At 42.3% G+C, this 25,727-nt stretch overlaps 1 protein-coding gene across 4 annotated transcripts in view; it reads left to right on the forward strand.

The window, feature by feature from the left end:
* The window catches only part of TCAF1 (TRPM8 channel associated factor 1), a 45,487-nt gene that overhangs the window by 14,020 nt on the left and 5,740 nt on the right, over window positions 1-25,727 (forward strand). For all 4 annotated transcript variants that reach the window (XM_059396208.1, XM_059396210.1, XM_059396206.1 and 1 more), the window contains exons 2-7: window positions 5,915-6,548; window positions 20,503-21,497; window positions 21,766-21,863; window positions 23,153-23,366; window positions 23,679-23,918; window positions 24,898-25,235. In XM_059396208.1, the coding sequence (XP_059252191.1) occupies window positions 5,929-6,548; window positions 20,503-21,497; window positions 21,766-21,863; window positions 23,153-23,366; window positions 23,679-23,918; window positions 24,898-25,235 (2,505 nt within the window). In that variant the 5' untranslated portion in view covers window positions 5,915-5,928. The remainder of the gene's footprint in view (window positions 1-5,914; window positions 6,549-20,502; window positions 21,498-21,765; window positions 21,864-23,152; window positions 23,367-23,678; window positions 23,919-24,897; window positions 25,236-25,727) is intronic.

Genomic DNA, 25,727 nt, shown 5'->3' on the forward strand with positions numbered 1-25,727 from the left:
CCCGGAGGTGGGTGGGTGGGTGTGTGTGTGTGTGTGTGTGTGTGTGTAAGTAAATGCAAGAGGCGCAGTGGTCTGTGTACCCCTACCTCACCCAAACGGTGCCAGTGGGTCTGGAGCATTCCCTGCCAAGGAGACGTGTGTGTGTGTGTGTGTGTGTGTGTGTGTGTGTGTGTAAGTAAATGCAAGAGGCGCAGTGGTCTGTGTACCCCTACCTCACCCAAACGGTGCCAGTGGGTCTGGAGCATTCCCTGCCAAGCAGAGCTTTTCCGCTCTGCTCCCCTCTTACCCCTACTACCCTCCCCACCCCAGGCCCCCTCCATTCCTCCTCTGACGTCACGGACAAGCTCTTTGCGGACTGGCTCTGGGCCTGTGTAGGAAAGTCTGGTTGGAGTGAGGGCCTGGAGAGGAGAGAGGATCCCACGACGGAACTCAGTATGGACAATCCCTCGAATTTAAGAACGACCTGTGTCCGGCGTTGTCCATTTCTTAGGACACTGTCCTCTGGGACGCAGGCTGGTCAACACTCCAGGGCTTGTGCTCCCCATGATGCTGTTCTCCTGGGAGTTCCCTGGTCAGAGGAATGAGCAAATATAAGAGAGAGAGAGAGGCCCTGGGGGACTCAGGAATTGAGAAGGGAATGTAGTAGGATAGGAATAGGGGAATAGAAAAACAGCATTTTAAATCATGCTTACTTTTAAAGAACCACACATACCCCTGATCTCTGATACTTACTCTACTTGGATTTGAAATCCAACTATAAAGCAGGATGTGGTGCAGTACCCAAGACAGGCCTGCTACCCTCCTTCCCTTCCAAATACAACTCTTAAAGGGAAACCCCATTTAGGTTGCATGGGGCTCTTTGTGATAGGAGGAGGGGATTTATAAAGCTCTCTGCCTGAGTTACAGGTTGTGCCTTCTGCTTTAGAGGTGTCTTGATTTCCAGCAAGCTGAAAGAGGCCAGAGTTGGCACAGAGGAGAGAAAGCAGAAGCCATGGAAGGAAAACCAAGGATGAAGAGAGGGAGAGAAATAAAAGGGATCTCCCCACCCTACCCCACCCCCCTTCAGGCTGTGTTCCTCTGCAGTCCCCACGCTGGAGTAGCAAACAGGGATTCCGGCATAAACAGGAAGCATTCGGTTAAAAAGTCAAGTGTTGGAGTCATGGAGATAGCTGGTTAAAGTGGGAACAGAACCAGCTGCAAAGTTCAAAGAACCCCACAGAGAAGGAAATCAACTTTTTTAGTAGATAAATGCGCAGCTGATGAAAAAATGCATTTTAGGTGAGATATGATCAGTTGAGCAATCCATTAATGTATATACTCCATCATTTAAAGTGTGTTTACTTGCTTGTTTGAAGTTCTATTACCTGTGGTATTTTAAAGATTTTATTTATTTATTTGACAGAGAGAGATAACAAGTAGGCAGAGAGGCAGGCAGAGAGAGAGAGAGGAGGAAGCAGGCAGAGCCCGATGCGGGACTCGATCCCAGGACCCTGAGATCATGACCTGAGCCGAAGGCAGCGGCTTAACCCACTGAGCCACCCAGGCGCCCCTACCTGTGGTATTTTGAACTGTAACAGTAATATATACAACAATTCAAAGGATGCAGACCTGGTTAAGGAGAAAGAATACTGTTCACCTCTTCCCTTGCTAATGCAGTTAATGTTGGCATGTTGAAATATGGCCTCCATAGATTTTTCTCTTGTGTATAAAATTCTGGTCCTTAACAGGCTTGTATATTTCTGGAACTTAAGAATGTGGACTCAGTACAAGATTTTCGGGGTTTGAATCCAGGATCCACTACTCACACTTATGTGACTTGAGCAAGTAACACATTCTCTGGCCATCACATTTTTTGTTTTGTTTGCTGTTTCCCACCTATAAAATAGATAGTGATTGTACAAACTCACAGGTTTTTTTGTCAGGAGTAAATACTTTATGAAAGAAACTTGTAATAAGCAGTGTATTGTGATTACTCCTACTAAAATTACTAGTACTATTGTTATTGTCTTTATCCCTACAAAAATGGGCTTGTGTCCTAAAATTACAATGATGTGAGGTTTCTACTTAAAGTATATCAAGGGTTGTCTACATAGATGCAAAACAGATTTAACTCATTCTTTGTAATAGTGATGTGATATTCTATGATCCAGATTATCTTCCTTTATCCAAACATTCTCCCTTGCAGATGTTGGCTTGCCACGCATGCACCGTTGGTATCAGGCCGAGGCTGGATTACAGTCTCACTTGTGGAGCAGGACAGGGGAAACTGAGTGTTCCTTACCAAACCCTGGCAGGTAGAAGGAGGCAACTCCATAGGAAAAGCCCTCTTCATTCTGGTGCCCTACTTTTCAAATCTCCAGGCCAACTGCTCATCCCTCTGTCACTTTTCCACAGACAGCTCCCCCATGAACTAGCTTGAAATATAGTTGGTGAGACAAAAAATGTGAGTTCTCTGCTCTGAGTGTTTCTGGAGTACCAGCCCTGGCAGTGGAGAGGAGGGCCCGGAGAGGAGGGGTCTGATGGGCAGCTCTTTAGGGTGTAGGTATGCGTGGCTGGCTGAGGACTATGCCCCAGGGTCTTATGTTGTAACACTAGGCTGTGGGGTGGGGTAGCATGCAGAAGTGGGATAGGTATGGCTTTGGGTTAGAGAGATGCACCCACAGAAATCATAGATGGTTCTGGAAAATATTCCTTGTCACCTATCTGTCTCCAATTGTAGTTTTGTGTGGCAGTGAGCCTCCTTGTACATATGTCTTCAATCCTGCGGCTCTTGTTTCTGTATGAAAGGTAATCAGAAAAGGGATTACTGGTCCGAGGATCTCACCTCTGAAGTGGGGCTGCCTACTGTTGATTACCGTCAGTGTCTTGGTCCTTCCAGCAAATTGTGGTCACATCCTCCTGGCCTTTTGGACATTGGGCATTATTATCTGCCTTTATCTAATTCACCTTCTCTTCCTCCTTTTCCTTCCTCCTTTTTGATAATCTTATAGGCAACATCATGCATTCTATTTTCAATTGTCTGACTAGTGAAATTGAGCATATTTTCATAGACTAATTGGCCATTTAAATTTCCTCTTCTATGAATAACTTCTCTTAGAAGGGTAGGATTTCAACAGGTAGAAAGAGGTGGGAGAGGGAACAGGAAGGAAAGAGCATGAAAAGAGACTCTAAAATGAAAGCAGGCCATGTCCAGGGATGCCAAGTGTTCTGGAAGCTGCGGAGAGGTTAGGTAGCCAAAGACATGGCTGGAAAATGTTAGGAGCAGCCAGCCCTGAAGACCTCAAACCCCAAGATGAAGGTGTCAGATTTAGCCCTGTGGGGAAAAGCAAAGCTCTGGGAGGGGGTTCTCTTCTGGGAAATAATACTATCAGCGGCTTTAGAAGACTAGAGGCAAGATCAGGCCCTGGTGACTCAGAAACTGGGTCAGTTTAGTCGAGGAATGAATTACTGAGCATCTGAACTAGGTTCCTGGCACTATGGTTGGAAACCATGTACGATGACATTGACGGGACTGTGACCAGCTGGACATGGGACAGGAGGGAGAAGGGCACTACTGTGACTCTGTGCAGTTTGCTGTCCTGGCTATTTGTGGACACCAGGAAGAGCAGGGAAAGGACAAGCTCTTGTGAACCAGCCGCCTGTTCTATCATGTCAAAACTTCTCTGAGGTCAATGTCACCCTCTGTAGCAGCTAGGGACATTGAGCTCATGTAATGTGCCTAAGAGGAGCTAGTTTGGAAGGAAAAGACTAAATTTAAGACTTCTTTAGTTTTAGAGACCACTGCAGTGGTAGAGTGCTCTGTCAGGAGGGATCATGAGTTTATTCATTACCTCAGAACCAGGGCCTTTTCATCTCTACCTGAGGAAGGCTCAGTGCCTGTGCCCAGGACTTTCTCAAGGACCCATGGAAACACTTGAGAACTAAATGTAATCATAATTAATATTACTGTTAGCATTGGCTCCAAAATGTGAAAACTATAAAATCGGAATCATTAAATTTTTAGCTTAGTATTTACAACATCTATTAGGTTTGGCTTTTGCTCACTTTATAAGAATTCTCTATGGGATGCCTGGCTGGCTCAGTTGGTTGAGCATTTGACTCTTGGTTTCGGGTCTAGGTCGTGATCTCATGGGTCATGAGACTGAGCCGCACGTTCGGCTTCGTATTCAGCTGGGAATCTGCTTGAGGATTCTCTCCCTCTGCCCCTCCCCCCACTCACTCGCTCACTCTCTGTAAAATAAAATAAATCTTAAAAAAAAAAAAAGAATTCTCTCTTATGCACATTTGCAAGTTAAATAGCTTACTCTTACCAAATAATTATATGTAAATACACACACACACACACACATACACACTCATATATATAATGAATAATTGAGAGATATTTAACCTGTTATTTCCTTTAATCCTTGGGACAACCTTATGTGCTAGACACTTTTGTCCCTACTTAATGAATGAGGAAGTGATGTCTGAGATGTGTTGCCCTATCTCACAGTTAGTAAGCAAACAAAGCTAAGATTCAGGCCCAGATAGCCTCCCTCCAGAGCCTGAGCTTGTAACTGCTTTGCCTATTATCTTGGGAACAAACATATTTTCTGACGATTAATAGATAGATGTTAAGAACCAAAGATAAACACAAGAAATACCTGAATTTTCAGAAGAGGTCAGGGAAGGATAGAAAGTGAATGGGTCAGCAGGTTGAAGATGATGACGTTGGCTCTGGCCATAACGTTACGGGCGGTGAGAGTCTCAGGGAACAGGACAGCAGTATTGGCCGGTGCCCCTGAGTTGTCAGTGAGAACGCCAACCACTAGATGTCCCAATTATGAAAACACATCTGCTCTCGGGGGAACTGTTTCAGTAAAGTGAACATAGTGGAGGACAGACATCAAGCATCTGAGCAGGGAGCTCCTGGTAAAGAAGCGGAGGATTTATGTGAGGTCACATCCATAGACATACACACCTTTCTCCAGGTACAAGGTACAAGGAAGAAGAATCTGCCATAATTCCTAGCTGATGGAGACCTGGATTCAAGCCACAGAGGACCTATTTTTTCCCCTTCCCCAACCTATGATTGCGACCAAAGAAGATCCTTTGAGGACCCAGACCTTCTAGACCAATATTCTGGGATTCCACAAGCTGGGATGAATAAGATCAACGTGGTTGCTGAGGGGGACAAGGGGCAGCATGAGGCACCACTGTGTTAGTTTCTGGTGGCTGCTGTAACATATCACCACAAATTGGGTGACTTAAAACAGAAATATGCTTCTCTCACAGTCGTAGGGGCAGAGAAGTTTGAAGTCCAGGTGTTAGCAAGGCATTCTTTCTGGAAATTCTGAAGGAAAATCTGTCCTACACCTCTTCCAGAGCTTCTGGAGCTCACCAGCAACCTCTGGCCTCCCTTGGCATATAGACACATCACTCCAGTTTCTCTTAGCGTTCTCCCCTGTGTGTCTCTGTCTGTGTCCAGATGTTTCTTAAAAGATACCAGTCATTAAATCAGGGCTCATTCAAATACAGCATGACCTCATCTTAACTTGATTTTACCTGCAAGGACACTATTTTCCAAATAAGGTTGCATTCACAGGTACTAGAGGTGGATTTACAGGTAACTCTTTGGGGGCACAATACTGCCCACATTCTCCACTTCTGTTTGTTTCCTTCTGCAATGGAAAAGTGTCAAGCTCTTTCCGTTTGGCCGCAAGAGTTTAGGAGGACTGGGAAGGGTGTGATGAGGTCTCCAGGGTTGGATACCTTGACACCCCTGGTTAGTCCCTGAGTCAGTTGACAGAGTCTGTCTCCTTTGCGTCACGGGAAGAATTGCCCCTGCTAGGGGAGAAGTGAACCATTTGGCTCCTTTGTTTATTTGTTTATCTATTCTTTACCAAACTGAGTCTTTGCTTTCCTCTTACAGAAGTCGATCCAGCCATGGCGACTCCCTCTGCTGCCTTTGAGGCCCTTATGAATGGAGTGACAAGCTGGGATGTCCCTGAAGATGCCATCCCATGTGAATTGCTTCTAATTGGAGAGGCCTCCTTCCCAGTGATGGTGAATGACATGGGCCAGGTTCTCATTGCTGCCTCTTCCTATGGCCGAGGTCGCCTGGTGGTGGTGTCCCATGAGGACTACTTGGTAGAGGCCCAGCTCACTACCTTTCTCCTCAATGCAGTGGGTTGGCTCTGTTCTTCCCCTGGGGCTCCCATTGGTGTACACCCATCCCTGGCACCCCTGGCCAAAATCCTTGAGGGATCTGGGGTGGAGGCGAAGATTGAGCCAGAAGTGAAAGACTCCCTCGGGGTTTACTGCATTGATGCCTATAATGAAACCATGACGGAAAAGTTGGTCAAGTTTATGAAACGTGGAGGGGGCTTGCTCATTGGAGGCCAGGCCTGGGACTGGGCCAACCAGGGCGACGACGAAAGGGTGCTTTTCACATTCCCTGGCAACCTCGTGACCAGTGTGGCCGGCGTGTACTTCACCGACAACAAAGGGGACACAAGTTTCTTTAAAGTCTCCAAGAAGATGCCCAAGATCCCAGTCTTAGTTAGGTGAGTGCACTACCCCAGTGGGGATTTGGTCCCACATTAAAAAAGACATGGTTCTTGTCTTTAGGTTGCTCCCAAGCTAACAGACGAGCCCTTGGCACTTAGGCATGGATTCCCCCTAAATCAAGCAGAGTTACCCATAATCAAACAGATCACCCTGCATCAATTAAGGTCCCCATTGTTGCTGCCTCCCCAGACTAGAGCACTTAGCTCTTTGAACAGAGAAACTTCTTAGTGACCTTTATGTTCCCTGGCATCTAGCTTAAAATATATTGCTGAATCCCAGAACTGGTGTTGCTATTCCAGGGTCACAGCAGAAGGTTGCTTTGAAATGAAATGTGAGGAAAACGAAAACAGACATAAAGGGACCCCATAAGACAAAGTCTAAAGAGCTGTGAAAAAGGCTTTGAAATGTCTAGCCAGATGGGATTGGGATGGAGATAAGAACTAGAAGATTCAGAAGGTGATAGAGAAGAAAAGATGGCATGAGTTGTTTGTGCTAAATCTAGGAGTTAGGGGAGGATTTTACATCTGCAGGCAAAAGACCTGATGTTGGAGAATGAGGGAGACAGGTGATGGGTATAGAGGCAGGCTACATGGAAGTTCTGTAGGAGCACTGCCCAGTCTGTTCTGTTCACAGTGTACTCCAGTATCTCACACAGTGCTGAACGTGGAACAAGTGAGTAGGTGCTCAGGAAACACTTGTTGGCTGATGACTGGATGGATGAATGGGGGAGATAAGAGCTGGAGTATAGGAAGTGTACCAGTCCATGCCCTATTGTATGTTAAAACTCACAGCATCCCTAGAGTAGAGAGCTTTGGAATTTCTGATTGGCGAGAGCAGAGTAAAGCAGGATTGGGTGAGAAAGGGATTTCAGGGTCCGTATAGACACACAGAGAATGGGCCATGGCCTCTTCTTGGCATGGGACATTTGAAAGAAAACCCCACATGTGGAATGAGGAAAGACACACTTGTTCTGAGGCATAGTGATTGTGCCTCAGTTGCGATAGTGATTGACCAAACTGATCAAATTTTCAGCTTACCAGTGATCTTCATCCTAAGGAATAGAGAGGTAAGACCTGACCGTAATTCTCTTTCTAAACAATCTAACCCCCCTATTTGTATTCACAGATGTTTTTCTCTACCAAAACCATACCTCTTTTTTCTTTGGTTATATCTAAATCATCTCTCGTCATGAATGATTCTCAACTTGGGGGGTTAGGCTGTACGTGTGTGTATGTGTACTCATATATATGTGTGCACACATGTAAAATCACCTTGAAGACTAATGTCTGAGAAAAAAAATCAGAGTTTATAAGGGAAGTTTGCAGACTCTGTTGTGGAAATTGTGGGTTATCAGTATTGGTTATTTACTAGGTAAGACTGCATCACAACTCTCGACTGTCTTTGCTTATACAGCTAGATATAGCATAGCATTGCCCATAATTAGGTGGGTCATTTTTTGACTTGTGGATGGATTGAAGATGGCAGTAGTGATTTTCCTGAGCTGACTGGCTGACAGAAGTATGGAGTAAAAAGTAAAAGGCAAAAGAGGATGTGTGTGTGTGTGTGTGTGAGAGAGAGAGAGAGAGAGAGAGAGAGAAATGTGAAATACTGATCAAATGCATGGATTGAGATTAGTATGGAAAAAGAGAAAACAAAAAAACCCTCTCCTCCTTACCCCAGGGAGAGAGAGAGAGAGAAATGTGAAATACTGATCAAATGCATGGGTTGAGATTAGTATGGAAAAAGAGAAAACAAAAAACCCTCTCTTCCTTACCCCATAGTTTTAATATTCACTCTCACTGGGGCACCTGGGTGGGTCAATGGGTCAAGCATCTGCCTTCAGCTCAGGTCATGATCCTGGGACATCAAGCCCTGCACTGGCTTCTTGCTCATAAAGGAGCATGCTTCTTTCTCTCCCTCTGCTCTACCCCCGAGCTGTGCTCTCTTCTTCTGTCCCTCTCTCAAATGAATAAATAAAATCTTAAAAAAAAAAAAAAATTCGCTCTCACATAGCCAAAGCTGAAATGTAGACATTGAGCGATCTTTCTCCCACCTGATATTGTGGTTGCCAAACTGTATATCAAAATCCGTAATTATAAACCTAAATCAAGTGATTTTACTTTATGTGAATTAGGCCTTAATAAACCTTTAATATGTCTTTTAGTAGGACTTCTAAAAAGAATCAGATAGATTCATATACAAGGATATGCAATTCAGCATTATTTGTAATAGGGAAGAATAGTATATCTAAATAAATTATAGATTTAATAACCAACCATTCAAACTATGTTTCCAAGAATAATTAAGGCATGAAAAAAATCTTATAGGGGGTATTATTAAATGAAATAAAATAGGATGGTAATCTGTTGTTCAGTATGTTCCTACTTTTTGGTCAAAAAATACAGCTATGTGCAGAAAATATTATAGAAGGAAAGGGTCAAAATATCATTAATGGGTAGAACTCTGGGTCATGGAATAATGGTAGATGATTTTTACTTTTAAACTTTTACTTTCCAGACTTTCTATGAAATTTTATTAATAAGGTGTATATTTCATTAAGTCAGTTCACATTTAGGAACACTAAGACAAAAAAACAATTCATGTCATATTAAACACCTTCCAATCTGTCAATGCATAAATACTTTTTATGACATAAACAGAAAACGTAAAACCAAATTTAACTCTCCAAATGATTCACTTTTTGTCACTTACCTTTTTAAAAACTCTGATATACATATGAATATGTCTATGTGTGTATGTGTTACCAATTGCCAATACTTTTGAATTATGATTCTTCTTTTAAACCATTTTTCAATATTTTTCAATATCTCCTATTTTTTAAAAAAAGTAATAGGTCATAAACACACAACATAACTCTTCATTTTTACATATTATTTTCCCCATTCATCCATATTTTACATTGTTATCATCTTAGTATACATACTATTTTGAATTCCACTCACAAATATTTTTCATTCTATATAATCTTCCAAGTTATATTTGACTCACTTCATGAGAATGCCTCATTTATCATTTGCCTGCTGTTGAGCATTTGGATCTTTCTCCACTCTTGTAATAGGTAGTACTATACAGAATAACTTCAGAATGTTTTAGAAACATTAGACAATGCAAGATACCAGGATGCTTTTATTAGAATTCAGGAAGGAAGATTATTTCCATCACATGCTTAGCAAAGTTCAGATTGAAAACCCCTATGGATTTAGTTACTCTGTCAAAGGATCTTATTTATTTTTAAACCCTCATTTAAACATGAGAGCATGAATTAAGATAACTTTATTAGATAGATTATCTTATTACTTGCATATTTCTTACTAAATTCTAAATAAGATCTTGGGATCCTCTCACCCTTCTAAGAGTAAAGTGTGGCAGATCTTACCAAGATGAATCAAATTTTTATCAGAGGAAGTCCACTTTATGATCAGAAAAACAAATCCCTAAGTAATAAAACCATATGATCTTTTAGCCTGGTGAGAATACCGACAGATGTTAGGACATGAGTCTCCTACTTGCTGCCCTCACTTCCTGCCTGAAAAGTGTCATCATCTGCATTTAGAATGCTAGTCTCCATGCCCTCTGCAAGACCAAACCACCTGTAGTCTGTTTCCCAGGTGATTTCTACTCTCTTATCATCTTCATCCTCAGTGTCTCTACTGTGCCTCCAGCTCTGAGGTCAATGGTGTTGCACTTTATGTGCAGAAGGAGACTCACCTTCTATTAAGTATTCATTTGACAAAACACTGGGTCCATTGATATAAACTACCCACAATCTCATTGCAGGACTCAGGATTCATATCATCTGGAAAAAGCACAGATTTTAGAGAAGGACAGCTTTAGTAAGTTTCCGAGCTCTGTCTGATACATGCTGTATAACCCGGTGTCACAGTCACCCTCCCTAAGCCTCATCTCTGAAGTGGGATTAATAATGGCTACCTTTCAGGATGGTTGTGAGGATTCAATGAATTAAGAAACACCCTCAAATACCTAGAACACTTTAATTATTTCCACATCCAGCCTATGGTACATAAGAGTATGATGTCCTGAATATCATTCCCAATCATTGACACTTACCTAGCATTCATCATTGTGGTCGTTTATGTTGTCCCAGTTGTATTAAGTATTGGCATGTTAACTCCTGTTTTTACCTACTTCCTCCGCCAAACCGAGACAGCATCATCATGACTCACTGCCACATTTTACCTCTTCGTACATTTAATAAAACAGGTACCAGAGACCAAATTGGCTCCACCAATTAGACATGTGATGCAGATAAAATTTGTCAGTTGGTCAATCTTAGGGAGGTTTTACAAGAATCAACCCGAATAGTTTTTCTAATCCTCTATGCAATAATAGTCCTTTGTCTCATTTTTACCCAAATCTCGGGCTTCTATTAAAGAGTTTCAACTCTGTATTTTGTTCATCCATTTATATAGCCAGTATTTACAGAGTATATTCTATATCCCAGGCATTATTTCTTATGTCAAGAAAATAATTTCCAAAGACCTGAGAATGAAAAGCACATAAACATCTCTTGTACTCAGACCTGGAAGGAATTACAAAAACTGAACAACTGTTGTAGGAAGAGGGCTGTGATACTGAGTTTCACTGGAATCTGGAAACCCGGGATCTTACTCCCAGTAAATGCAGCATGACCTTGGCATATCCTTCCACCTCTTTTTCCCTCTAAATGGAAAGTGCTGGAGTGAACATCCTTGTCCTCCTTTTGACTATATATCATTGAGACTGGTTTTCCATCTACAGTGATTCCCATCTATACTGAAAGTCATCAGAGGTGCATAGAGAAGAATGTTGTACAAATGGTCATACCCTGAAATGTCTGCATGCTCCAAATTCCTCGGCTTGAAAACACCCCTGTGAAACCTGAATTGATGAACATTACACATTGATAACAATTTATACTGTCTTCATTTTGAAAGATCTTAAGAGGATATTACACACACAAAGACTTTGAATTCCAGATCATTAAAATTTCAGAATTTTGAAAATTGAGTAATCTACTTGAAATTAATTCAAATGAAGCAAGAAAACTATCAGTTTATGGAAGATAATCATGACTATGTCTTCCCAAGCAGTTTGGAAAGCCAAAATATCGAAGTGGATATTAATAATAAGCTTATTTATAACAAGGATCCACAAATTGTTGGAGGTCATTGCTTGTTACATGTTAGGGATTTTCAGAATGCTAACTATAGAATTTTATGTCAGGATCATGGCCAGGCATTGAGGGGGCTGGTAAACAGTGCCCTAACTCCTACTCGACCCTTCTCACTTCATGCTTAATTATGTAGACTAAAATTGCATTAGCTGGTTCTCAAAAAATAAGAAGTTTTAGAGAGCAAGTCCAAGTGGGAAGATAGGGCACTTCAGAAGAGTAATTGCTAAATCACAATTCAGATTTCTCTGCCTTTTTATGAACAGTTTCCGTTCTTCAGTTTCAAAATACATGCTTGTAGTGCTTGCTTTGGCAGCATATATATCAAAATACATGCTTGTTGAAAAAGAACTGAAATAATCCATAAGTATGCAAAGTAAAAAGTAAAACAGCTTCATCTCCACCTCTCCCTCTGCCTGCACTAATTCATTCTTTTCCCCAAAGTTTGGACTCTATCTTTTCTTCCATTTGTGTGTGTGTGTGTGTGTGTGTGTGCGCATGTGTGTGTGTTTGTAAGTGGGAGGGGGTGGTAGAGTTGGGGAAGCAGAAAGAGAAACAGAGAGAGATCTGCAACTTGATTTTTCACTTCATGTATCTTGAACATTTTTCCATGTGCACCTGATAAACATACATCATCTTCCAGAATAGCTATAGAGCATTTCACAGTTGGATTTTTTTCATAAGTTACTTAACCATTTACCTATTAGTATACAATAAAGTTATTTTCTAATATATCTTGAATATCTAAATATTTATAAGTTAAAAAATACATGAGTACCCTACAAGTCAAAAAAAGAAATTACAAAGGAAATTAGAAAATATTTTAACCTGAATAAAAATGAAAACACAACATGTCAAAATTTGTGTAATGCAGTTAAAGTCGTGCTTAAAGAGAAAAGTATGCCTTATATAAATGCTTTTATTAGAAATTATTAAAGTTTAAATTCAGTGACATATGTTTTCAATATCAGGAAGCTAAACAAAAATGAAAACCTCACCCAAAATTTGTGGAAAGAGTAAGAAGATGATAAAGATGAGAGCTGGATTCAATGAAACAGGAAATAGAAAATAATAAGGAAAATTAGTAAAATCAAAAGCTGGTTAGTTGAAAAAAATCAAAAGTGATAAATCTCTCTATATAATGATCACAAAATCAAGACAAATTATGCAAATGAAAAATTCTAGGAATGGAATATGGTTGATTAATATAGATCCTACATTCAGTAAAGGATAATAAAAGAATACTATAATTGTATGCCAATGAATCTGACAACTTAAATGAAATGGACAAATTTCCAGAGAGAGACAAACTACTAAAATTGACACAAAAAGAAACAGAAAATATATGTTAAATGAGTTGGAATTGTATTTTAAAACATCCCAATACTAAATACAATGTGGTTTCCCGGTTTGGATCTTGGAAAATGTTGGTGGGAAAACTGATGAAATCTGTCTAACATTTGGAGTTTATAGCATTTTACCAGTTTTAACTTCTCAGTTTTGGCAAACATACCACGATTGTTAACATGCTAACATTAGGAAAACTGGGTGAAGGGCTTATATAACTTGGTACTATATTTGCAATTTTTGTTTTTTTAAAATCTTAAAATAAAAATTTTATTTAAAATCAACAACAATGAAAAAAAAGTCCCAATAAGGAACACTTCACATCTAGATAGCTTCACTGATGCATTATATCAAACATTCAAAGAACAAATAATACTAACCCAACATAAAGCATTAAAGAAAATAGAAAAGGAGGAAAATTTTTGCAACTTGATTTATTAAACCAGTATTTCTCTGATGCCAAAGCCCGAGAAAGACACTGCAAGAAAACTAAAGAACAATATCCTTCAGGAACAAAGAAGCAAACATTTTTAGTAAAATATTGTAAAAAGAATTAAAGCCACTTTGGAAAACAGTGTGAAGGTTCCTTAAGAAATTAAAAATAGAGCTAACCTATGACCCTGCAATTGCACTACTGGGTATTTACCCCAAAGATGCAGATGTAGTAAAAAGAAGGGCATCTGTACCCCAGCGTTTATAGCAGCAATTGCCAAACTGTGAAAAGAGCCAAGATGCCCTTCAACAGACGAATGGATAAAGAAGATATGGTCCATCTATACAACGGAGTATTATGCCGCCATCAGAAAGGATGAATATCCAACTTTTGTATCAACGTGGATGGGACTAGAAGAGATTATTATGCTGAGTGAAATAAGTCAAGCAGAGAGAGTCAATTATCATTTGGTTTCACTTACTTGTGGAGCATAAGGAATAACACGAAGGACATTGGGAGATGGAGAGGAGAAGTGAGTTGGGGGAAATTGGAGGAGGAGATGAACCATGAGAGACTGTGGACTCTGAGAAACAACCTGAGGGTTTTGGAGGGGAGGGAGGTGAGGTTTGGGTGAGCCTGGTGGTGGGTATTATGGAGGGCACATATTGCATGGAGCACTGGGTGTGATGCATAAACAATGAATCTTGGAACACTGAAAAAAAATTACAAAAAAAAGAAGAAAAAGAATTAAAGGGATCTATAGAAGGGTTACTACATCATGATCAAGTATGGCTTAACCTAGAAATACATGGCTGTTTTAACATTCTAACATGGAAGTAATTCACCAAATTAACAGAATGAATGAGAAAACCATATAATTCAATACATGAACACACACACACATACACAAACAAGCATTTGGCAGCATTCAATACCAAATCATGACAATATCTTATTTAGAAATAAAAAGGAACTTCTACCATATGATGAGCCATTTTTGAAAAATCTATAAGAACTTGCTTAATGGTGAAATATCCTAAGGTTGAAAACAAGACAAGACAAGGAAGGATACCTGCTCTCACTGCTGTTATTCAGCATTGTACCAAAGGTCCCAACCAGTGCAGTAAGGCAAGTTAAAAAAAAAAAAAAAAAAAAAGGCACAGAGATGAGAAACTAAGAAGTAAACCTATGTCTATTTGCAGAAAACATCATCATCTATGTAAAAAAATTCCTTAAAACTATTAAAAAATGCTATAATTGAAATTAGCAAGGTTGCAGGATACAAGGTCAATATAGAAAGATCAACTACATTTTTTAAAAAGATTTTATTTATTTGATAGAGTGTGTGTGTGTGTGTGTGTGTGTGTGCACAAGCAGTGGGAACAGGAGAGGGAGAAGCAGGCTCCCCACCGAGTAGGGAGCCTTAATGCAGGGCTTGATCCCAGGACTCAAGGATCATGACCTGAGTCAAAGGCAGACACTTAACCAATGGAGCAACTCAGGTGACCCAATCAATTACATTTTAGTATACTAGCAGCCAAAAATTGGTAATTGAAATAAAAAAATACAGTATCAGTTAAAACAGGATACAAAATTGTGAAATACTAATGAAGTTAATAAAATATGTTACAAGACCCATACCCTGAAAACTATAAAATGTCACTGAAAGAAATTAAGACCTAAAGAAATGGAGAAATACACCACATTGATGAATCAGAACACTCAGTACTTTTAAGATGTCAGCTTTCCCTCAAATCACGTATAGATTCAATGCAATAATCCCAACCAAAGTTCAAATGGACTCTAAAATTAATGCAAATGAAAGGAACTAACATAACGCAATTTTAATGCTTATGAGAAAGCTAAAGTAATCAAAATCCTAGGGTATTGGTATAAGGATAGGGATACAGATCAATGAAACAGACTACACGATTCAGAAATAGACTCACAGATCCATGCTCAAATTATTTTTTCCAAAGGTGCCAAGGTAATTCTATGAGGAAAAGATAATCTTTTCAACTTATGGTTCTGGAGTAAATGGACACCCTTATGGAGAAAAAGTGAATCTTGATGTTTATCCCACTCCATACAAAACAAATAATTCAGAAGATCTGGACCAAAATGCAGAGACTAAAATTCAAAAACTTCAAATTTTTTGTTTGTTAAAAACTTCTAAATGAATGCACAGGAGAGATTATCTGTGACCTTAGGGTAGGCAAAGATGGCCTAGAGAGGACACAAAAAATACAAGAGCCATAAGGGAAAAGACTGACAAATTGAGCTTCACCAAAATTTTTTTTAATAACTTCTGCAATTCAATAGACAGTATTAAGAAAAAAAAAAGGCAGTCTACAGACTGGAAAAATTATTTGCAGTATTTATATCTGACAATGGACTTGCATTTAGAATACATAGAAAACTCTTACATCTCAATAAGAAGATAAACAATCTAGTAAAAAAAAAATATTTTAACATACTTTACAGAAGATAAATGATGAAAGGACAAAAAGCCCACGAAAAGATTCTTAACATCATTATCATCAGAGAAATGCAAATTAAAATCACAATTAGATACCACACACACACACACACACACACACACACACAGACACACACAGACACACACACACTAGAATTGTCCCTAAAATGACTCACAGAGTTCGCAAGAATGTGGAGCCATTGGAAATCTACTACATTGCTGTTGGGAGTGTACAATGATACAACTACTTTGGAAGACAGTTTGGCAATTTCTTATAAATGTAAACCTACTCTTATCATACTACTCAACCACCTCATTCCTAAGCATTTATCCAGAGGAAAGGAAAACATGTCCACACAAAAATTTTGTGTATGAATGTTCATGGTAGCGAGCCTCACACTGGAAGCTACTAACTAAATATTCATCAACAGATGAATGGATGAACAAAATGTGGGATGTCTATCTACCCAGCGGCATACTACTCAGCAATAAAAAGGAAGGGATTACTGATGGGTTTAATAACATGGATTGCTCTCAAAAATGTATTCTGAGTGGAAGAAGCCAAACATGAGAGGATATACTTTGTGATTCCATGTATATGAAACTTTAGAAAAGGCTGATCTCATTTACACTGAAAGCAAGCACGTCAGTGGTTGCCTGAGGACTGGATCGACTGAAATGGGACAAAAGGTAGTTTTCTGTGGTGATGGAAATGCTATATATTTTTATTGTGATTATATGAGTGTATAACTGTAACAAAATCTCATCAAGACATAGACTTTAAATAAATTTTAGGTGTCCGTGAAGTTGATTTTTCAAAATTGGCATGTTCAACACAGTATTAGAGGAGAACAAAGTTGGAGGATGGACACTATCTAAGGCTTACTATACAGCTACAGTAATCAAGAGTGGTATTTGTGAAAGAACAGACGAACTGAACAGAGTGGAGAGCCCAGAAATAGACACACATAAGTATGGTCATCTGATCTTTGACAAAGGAGGAAAGGTCATAAAATGGAGCAAAGGAAATCTTTAAAAATGATGATGGAGGACCTGGTGATTCACAGACCTGTACCACTGGGGATAAAAATACATGTTTATAAAAAATAAAAAATTATATTAAAAAAAAATGATGATGGAGGGCGCCTGGATGGCTCAGTGGGTTAAGCCGCTGCCTTCAGCTCAGGTCATGATCTCAGAGTCCTGGGATCGAGTCCCGCATCGGGCTCTCTGCTCAGCAGAGAGCCTGCTTCCCTCTCTCTCTGCCTGCCTCTCCATCTACTTGTGATTTCTCTCTGTCAAATAAATAAATAAAATATTTTAAAAAAAATGATGATGGAACTGGATATCCACAAGCCAAAAAATGAATCTAGACACAGACCTTATAGTTTTCACAAAATAACTCAAAACAGATCACAGATATAAATGTAAAACAGAACTATAAAACTCCTAGTAGGTAACAGGAAGTAAGCCCTAGATGACCTTGAATATGGCTATGACTTTTTAGATATAATACCAAAGATCCATGAAAGAAATAATTATAGGCTGGGCTGCATTAAAATTTAAAACTTCTGCTCTGCAAAAGACAATGTCAAGAGAATAAGAAGCCACAGACTGGGAGGAAATTTTTGCAAAAGGCACATCTGATAAAAGATTATTATCCAAAATATACTAAGAAATCTTAAAATAATAATAAAACAATCCAATTAAAAATGTTCCAAATACCTTAACAGACACCTCACCAAGATGTACAGATGTCAGATAATCATATGAAAAGACACGCCACATCATGTGTCCTCAAGGAAATGCAAAATGAAACAACGAGATGTCAGTAAACTGAAAATTCAAAACACAGATACCACCAAATGCTGATGAGAATGTGGAGCCTCAGGAACTCTTCTTTCACTGCTGATGGGAATGCAAAACGGTACAGCCACTGCAAGACAGTTTAGCAGTTTCTGATAAAACTAAACTGCTCTTACTATAGGATCCAGCAATCACACTCCTTGCTATTTATGCAAATGAGTTACATCCACACAAAAACCTGCTTGTAGCAGTTTTGTTCATAACTGCAAAAACATGGAAACAACTAAGATGTCCTTCAGGAAGTGAATACATCTGTGGTATGTTCAGACAATAAAGTATTATTCAGTGCTAAAAAGAAATGAGCCAATAACCCAGGAACAGACAGGTAGGAACATTAAATGCCTGATTCCAACTAGATGATGTCTGGAAAAAGCAAAACTATGGAGACAGTAAAAAGATCAGTGGTTGCCAGGGGTGGGATGAGAAGATGAATAGGCAGAACACGGAGTATGTTTAGGGCAGTGAAGATACTCTGTGTGATACTGTAAGTATGGATACATGTCTGCCTTTGTCCAAACCCACAGGATGTACAACAGGAGTGCACTCCATCTATCATTATTACTTCGTTGGGGGTTGGTTTTCTCAGGTTATTTTGGTGCTTCTCTTTCATGCTGTTACTTTTCATCAAATATTTGCTGATTCTTGTTTATTTAAATGCTAAATGGCATTGAAATTCTAGGTTGATTATTATTGGTTATGGAAGTATATTTTCTCAGTAATAATTATCTCCGTATTTTCTCATAATCCCTATTCTTTTTTTCTTGATCTTTTTTTCACATATATGCAGTTACAGATTCTTCTGTGCTTATGGATTTCTGATCAGTCTGATTCCATTTGATTTATATTTTCAATAAATTGTCACTAACCCAGTTTACTGATTGTGCCCTTTTCACAACTCAGTGCAATCATGGATTTATTCTGATTTTAAAACTTCTGTTTCATTCCAGAAGAGAATGGGAAAGAAAAGTAAACAATCCAGTTCAGATTTTTTTAAATTTTTTATGAAGCAAAAAAAAATTTTATGAAGCAAAATCATTTTTTTATGAAACAAAAATTTCTCTTCCCCTGTACCAAAGTCATGGCTATTAGAAATAACATGGCTATTAGAAAACAGATGTTTTTGAGGGTGCCCCCGGCTCAGCATGAACAGGACCCAGGGTCATTGTCTAGATGATATGCTAGTGATTTGGTGTCTGGGCCTCAAGTTTGCCCATTCAGTATCACCCACCTTATCATAATAGGCTACTGTATAAACCTTGATGCCAGTGTATTCATCTAAAACATAGTAGCTTACCTTTTCACTGACTTGGTGGTCAAACAACTGATTGCATGAAATTTATAAACAGAACCCATTATGAGAATTAAAACACATTTTCTTTTAATTTTGTATACAGGTACAAAGTAATAAAAATTTTAAAAATTAATATTTTTAAATTTAAAATCACCAAATTAAAGATAGACTGTGCAAGATGTTGCTTGAGAAATAGATACGTCACAGAACTAGAACATTCTACCTGACCTGGCCCCTGACTTCTTTGTGTAGGCAGATGATCATCAGAAGCGAGATTATCATCACAAGGTGGTTCAGTAAACTTGGAAACAGAGCAAGAAGAGCCAGCTAAATGATTTCAGTGGTTAGTGCTTCAAGGAGCAGGAGAGTCACTCGTAGGGTGATACCTTTGTCTTCAGGAAAGGATCATACCTCCTAAGCGCACCAGTCTCCCTTCAGTTAACTGGGGTTCTTGCAGCCACAGAGAACACAACACAGACACACAGTGATGCTATCTACGTGACTCCCATTGTCCAGTGTTCGCATGCACTGGCTTCTAGCTGTATGTTGCCAATGTTTACCTAACAAAAGTGGCATAGCCAGTTCTGGGATCTCCAGGCTTTAGAGGTCACTTTACCTCTTCCCCCCTAATGATCCCACTAGGTATCCAGGGCTGCATCTCCCATTTGGGGGATATGGGTGTCCTGAGGTCTTCTTACAGGGGTTTCGTGTCCACAGACAGACCCAAATGGACTGAGAAACACCTTAGAGCATGGATATGAGCCTCCTGTAAGCCATCCATGAACGGGTGGAGTTTGGGTGTAGATAGTCAATCCTTTGGGTTCAGGTAACAAGAAGGTCTCCACTAGAGTTGAAGCCAGCCAGCTCCCCTGCCCCACCTTTTGAAATAATAGTGATTCTTCAGTGGTGCCACCAACTCAGCCTTCTGTTGACTTGACTTGAAAACTGGCTGCATAAAATTTATAAATAATCTTTATAAGAATGAAAACATGATTACCCATTCAGTTATTTATATAATGCCCAAAAGGCTGAAATGAACACTTAAATGTAGAATAGCTAAGACATGATACTGGGTAAACACAGCAGGGCTTCCTATGAGATTTCCTTTGGAGGATTTGCATTCCAAGAAGGAGCAGAGCAGAATGGATGTCCCTCTGTCTTCCCTCAGAGCAGCCTGCACACCCAGTGGGGTCAGATGTGTCTACTTTGCTCTCCCAGCTCTCCCTCGAGAGCTAGAGGTGATTATATTAGTTAGTAAAGCTGACACTTGCTGTATGCCGGCAACTCTTCTCAGAGCTTTATGTGATAACTCCTTTAACAGAGAACACCTGTATCTTTTGCAGCTGTGAAGATGATCTCTCCGAGGACAGAGAGGAGCTCCTGCATGGGATTTCAGAGCTGGATATCAGCAACTCAGATTGCTTCCCCTCCCAGCTTCTTGTGCATGGGGCTCTAGCCTTTCCCCTGGGGTTAGATTCCTATCACGGCTGTGTCATAGCGGCTGCTCGCTATGGCCGGGGCCGGGTGGTTGTGACTGGCCACAAGGTATTATTCACCGTGGGAAAACTGGGCCCCTTTCTGCTCAATGCTGTTCGCTGGCTGGATGCAGGCCGCCGAGGCAAGATCGTGGTGCAGACGGAACTCAGGACACTGAGCGGCTTGCTCGCGGTCGGGGGCATAGACACCAGCATTGAGCCCCATCTGACCAGTGATGCAAGTGTCTATTGCTTTGAACCCGTGAGTGATGTGGGGGTCAAAGAGCTGCAGGAATTTGTAGCTGAGGGTGGGGGATTGTTTGTTGGAGCCCAGGCCTGGTGGTGGGCCTTCAAGAACCCTGGAGTGTCTCCTTTGGCTCGGTTCCCAGGAAACCTCCTCCTCAACCCCTTTGGCATCAGCATCACAAGCCAAAGCCTTAATCCAGGGCCCTTCCGTACGCCTAAAGCAGGGATAAGGACCTATCACTTCCGCACCACATTGGCCGAGTTCCAAGTCATAATGGGCAGGAAAAGAGGGAACGTGGAAAAGGGCTGGTTGGCCAAGCTGGGGCCAGACGGTGCAGCTTTCCTGCAGATCCCCGCCGACGAGATCCCTGCATATATGTCTGTGCATCGGCTCCTGAGGAAGCTGCTGAGTCGGTATCGGCTCCCAGTCGCAACCCGAGAAAACCCTGTTATCAATGACTGCTGCAGGGGGGCTATGCTTTCCCTGGCCACTGGCTTGGCCCATTCTGGAAGTGACCTCTCTCTGTTAGTGCCAGAAATTGAAGACATGTACAGCAGCCCCTATCTGCGCCCCTCGGAGTCTCCTATCACCGTTGAGGTCAACTGCAACAATCCAGGTACTGAATGGGGAGGGGACGAAGCGCTCAGTGTGGGGTGCCCTGGGGGTGGAGGGCTCAGCATGGGGGCTGCGGGAGTGGGGCCTGATGACTTCGTAAGGCCATCTCCACTCTTGGCCATGCACTTTCAAGGAGATGGGGGTGGGGGCTTTAGGTAACAGTTGCAAGAGTTGAGTCAGGACAGCAGGAAGGGAGAGAGCTGTGCAGAGCTGGATGGAGATGGTGTCACAGTGGGGGGATCAAGTTGGCCCTTTCCGTGCTTTGGCAGGCACTAGATATTGCTGGATGAGCACCGGGCTCTACATTCCTGGAAGGCAGATTATAGAGGTCTCGCTGCCTGAAGCTGCTGCCTCTGCTGATCTGAAGGTAAGGCCGTACCCCATCTCCACTTGATGCAGAACCCAAATATTCTTGCTTTTACGGTCACTGTCTTTTTTGATCCTCATAAAAAACCTATTGGAACCCGCGGCATGTACTTTTACCCCACTTTAAGGCTGAGACAACTAGGCTGCAAGTGTAGGTAGACTGAAAATATCTAGTACACCTGAAACTAATGTTAACATTGTGTGTCCACGATTACTCCAATCAATCAGCTAATAGATATGATACATTTCAGAGCCCAGGACTCAAACCTAACCAACTCCTAGCTCTTAAGTTTTGTGCTTTTCTCTTATGTCCCAGAGTGGAGAATAAGAAAGGCACCAAATGGGTACCTAACTGGCTCAGTCAGTAGAGCATATGACCCTTAATCTCAGGGTCACGAGTTCAAGCTCCACTTTGGGTGTGGAGCCTGCTTTAAAAAATAATAATAAAATGTTTTCAAAACTAAAATAATAAGAGGCACCAAATGGAGAGTGCCCTGGCACGCAGAAGTGTTCAGTCCATCTCAGTTCCCTTTCTGTGCCTGTCCAGTCCCTCGCTGGAGAGCAAGGTCTTTCTTCCTCTTTCCTAGGACACTGGACTGTCCCTTGCTCCCCCAGTCTCCCTCCAGCTCTGTCACTTTCACACCCATGCACACACTCTGTTTGAAAAAGTAGCCATCCTGCTCTGTCCCCCTGGAGAGTCGTTGTGACAGGTAGGGTCTGTTCTGTGGTCTCTGTTCTGGAACCTGTTTAGCATAAACCTGGGAGAACAATCCCAGGACTCCACCCAGTACAGGAGCCACTCCACGGGCCCAGGAAGGGGGGGGGGCCTGGCCAATGGGAGGAACTGGGTCCTCCCTCCAGTTCCTGAGCCTGTCACACTGCCTCCCCCTGGGGCTTCTCTCCAGTCAGCAAAGGGCTGAAGTCCATAAGACCCCTCTGCCCCATTCCCAAGATGACCAGTCACCACAACAAAGTAGGCAACCCAGGATTCTGTGGGTTTCAGAGACACCTAGGGGCCCTGTGTGGGAGTCAGCCCTCCTCAGTATTCGTCCATGTGCTACACCTGGTGCTTCTCACTTCAGCGTCTCAATACAACCTTTTGTGGAGCTGAAGCTCCTGGGAGGACGTTTACACACGATTCGGTCCACACAGCCCCGAAGAATGCTGGAATGGTGTGGGCTAGCACGGGGTCATCGCCCTGTGACCTTTCCTGTCTCCACCTCCTGGAAGCCCTCCCTTTCCACCTACATACACCCGAGGTGACTTTGCGGGGGGATCTCTCTGCTCCAGATACAGATCGGCTGCCACACGGATGACCTGACCAGAGCCAGCAAGCTGTTCCGAGGTCCGCTCGTGATTAACCGGTGCTGCTTGGACAAGCCCACCAAGTCCATTACCTGCCTCTGGGGCGGCCTTCTCTATATCATCGTGCCGCAGAGCAGCAAACTGGGCTCTGTGCCTATCACTGTTAAGGGGGCTGTGCATGCCCCATACTATAAGCTGGGTGAGTGGGAACTGTGGGGTGAACCCCAAGGGAGTGGGAGAGCTGGGTCAGGAGATCATCTGGGGCTGTTTGCTGTAGGAAGAGAGAAACTCCGGGCTGGGAGAGGGGAGGAAGCTAAGTTTCCTTATTTTCAGCACTGGGGCCACGGAGATGAAGACCAAACCACATTCTTGGAGATTTCCTAGAAGAAGGATAAAAGGGGTGATATGGTCACTTATGACCTCGGTGTTCTCTTCTTGGGGTTCAAGTTGGATGTTTTAACATGAGGGATTTGGGAAAGTGAATTTCAAGCCCTATGGCCTCTCTTCCCAGGGGAGACCTCCCAGGAGGAGTGGAAGAGGCGCATCCAGGAGAATCCAGGTCCCTGGGGAGAGCTGGCTACGGACAACATCATCCTGACAGTGCCAACTGCCAACCTCCGAACGCTGGAGAACCCCGAGCCGCTGCTTCGCCTCTGGGACGAGGTGATGCAGGCTGTGGCACGGCTGGGGGCCGAGCCCTTCCCTCTGCGTCTGCCTCAGAGGATCGTTGCTGACGTGCAGATCTCAGTTGGTGGGTGCTCTGTGCATGCCGCCCCTAACGGCCTTTTTTCAGCAGCCATGCAGCAGGCAGTCAACAGAGTAGAAATGTTTTTCTAGCAAGACATAGAAGATACAAGTCTTGAAAGGGGGGAGATAATGTATTTTTAAAAATAGATTCAGCCAAATCCCCCAATCAAAAAAATTGGAAACTACCTAAGTGTCTAACAGAATGGAATACTTAAGTAATATATCGTGTGTACCTCCAACAGACACTTTCTAAAGTAATCTTTTGATGGCATAAGGAAATACGATGGGATTATGGGACCGGAGGAAAGCACGCTGTGGAATGTGCATGAGCAGTATGTGAAATTATGAACAATCTAAGTTGGCATGTCAAGGGTTGTCTTCCAATAGCTGGAACAGCATAGGAACAGAGTGCTAGAATTTCACAGGGATCCCATCGGGGACTTCAAGGAGAAAGTAAAAGGGGTGGGGGTGTCTCGCCCCAGGTCACAGTTGTTGGACACAACATTGAGAAGACACGGAAAGAAGAGATCTCTGCCAGTGGGTCAAGAGCCTAACAAATCAGGGGTGTGGAAATGAAAAAAACGATGGAAATTTCTTTAGACCCCAGTTTTCCTGCCTTACAGAGATGATTACAATAAAATAGCATCAATGTGGGCAACACTGTATCTAAGTAATGAAAAAGGGAAGCCACCATCCAGGAGTTCTCCATATTGAGAAAAGAGTAAAATGAGACAGGTTCACAAGACAAGACACCCTCACAAAAGTGGAAAAGCTGAAGAAATGTGAAGGATTGTTGGTAACGTGCACCAGTCCCACTCCTCTCAGGTCAAAGTGAGGGGGAGGCACAGTTACAGAAAGAGAAGATGGTGGAGAGACCTGGTGGGTCAGTGTGGATGGCCCTTCTAGCTCTACGGGGTTCTGGTAGTCTTGGTAAAGACAGGAGGGTGTGTTCTAACCCCTCTTCCTCCCTCCTGCATTCCCAGGCTGGATGCATGCGGGGTACCCCATCATGTGCCATCTGGAATCTGTGCAAGAGCTCATCAATGAGAAGCTGATCAGAACCAAGGGGCTGTGGGGACCCGTCCATGAGCTCGGCCGCAACCAGCAGCGGCAGGAGTGGGAGTTCCCCCCACACACCACCGAGGCCACCTGCAATCTGTGGTGTGTTTACGTGCATGAAACAGTCTTGGGCATCCCTCGAGGTCGCGCCAATATTGCTCTGTGGCCCCCAGTTCGGGAGAAGAGAGTCCGAATCTACCTGGGCAAGGGTCCCAATGTGAAAAACTGGAATGCGTGGACTGCCCTGGAAACGTATCTACAGGTACTGGGCAAGAAGGGATGGGGATGGGGAGATCCCACTGTGGGGACCCCAAAGTGGACTTAATTGTCCTAGCCATACCCTCACACGATGATTTAGAGGAGAGTCATGAAAGGACCAAAGCAGAGGTAAAGATAGTACTATAGAGTTACCATGGCTGGCTTTAAAGCCAGACTTACCAGAGACTGAAGCCAAACCATGTCATGGAATAGCGATCTCACACCAAACATCCTGTCCGTTCCCCCCACCGCCCCAACCACGCGTCACAGGATGGGACCCATTTTTTTCCTTAGAAACTGCCTCAGTTTCTCCCTCAGGAGCAATCCGAGATGCCTCACTGGTCTCCACATGAGGTTGCCTCTGCCTTTGAATGACTGTCTGGCACCCCAGTTCCCTTACCCCAGTCCCTGGAGCAGCTCCCAGGCCACCATGCAGAGTCTCACCACCTGGGATTCTGGAACTCACTCTCCAGCCGGGTTCTTCCACCTGCCCGAA

This window comes from Mustela nigripes, chromosome 4 (assembly GCF_022355385.1).
Source record: "Mustela nigripes isolate SB6536 chromosome 4, MUSNIG.SB6536, whole genome shotgun sequence".
NCBI classification, from domain to species: domain Eukaryota; kingdom Metazoa; phylum Chordata; class Mammalia; order Carnivora; family Mustelidae; genus Mustela; species Mustela nigripes.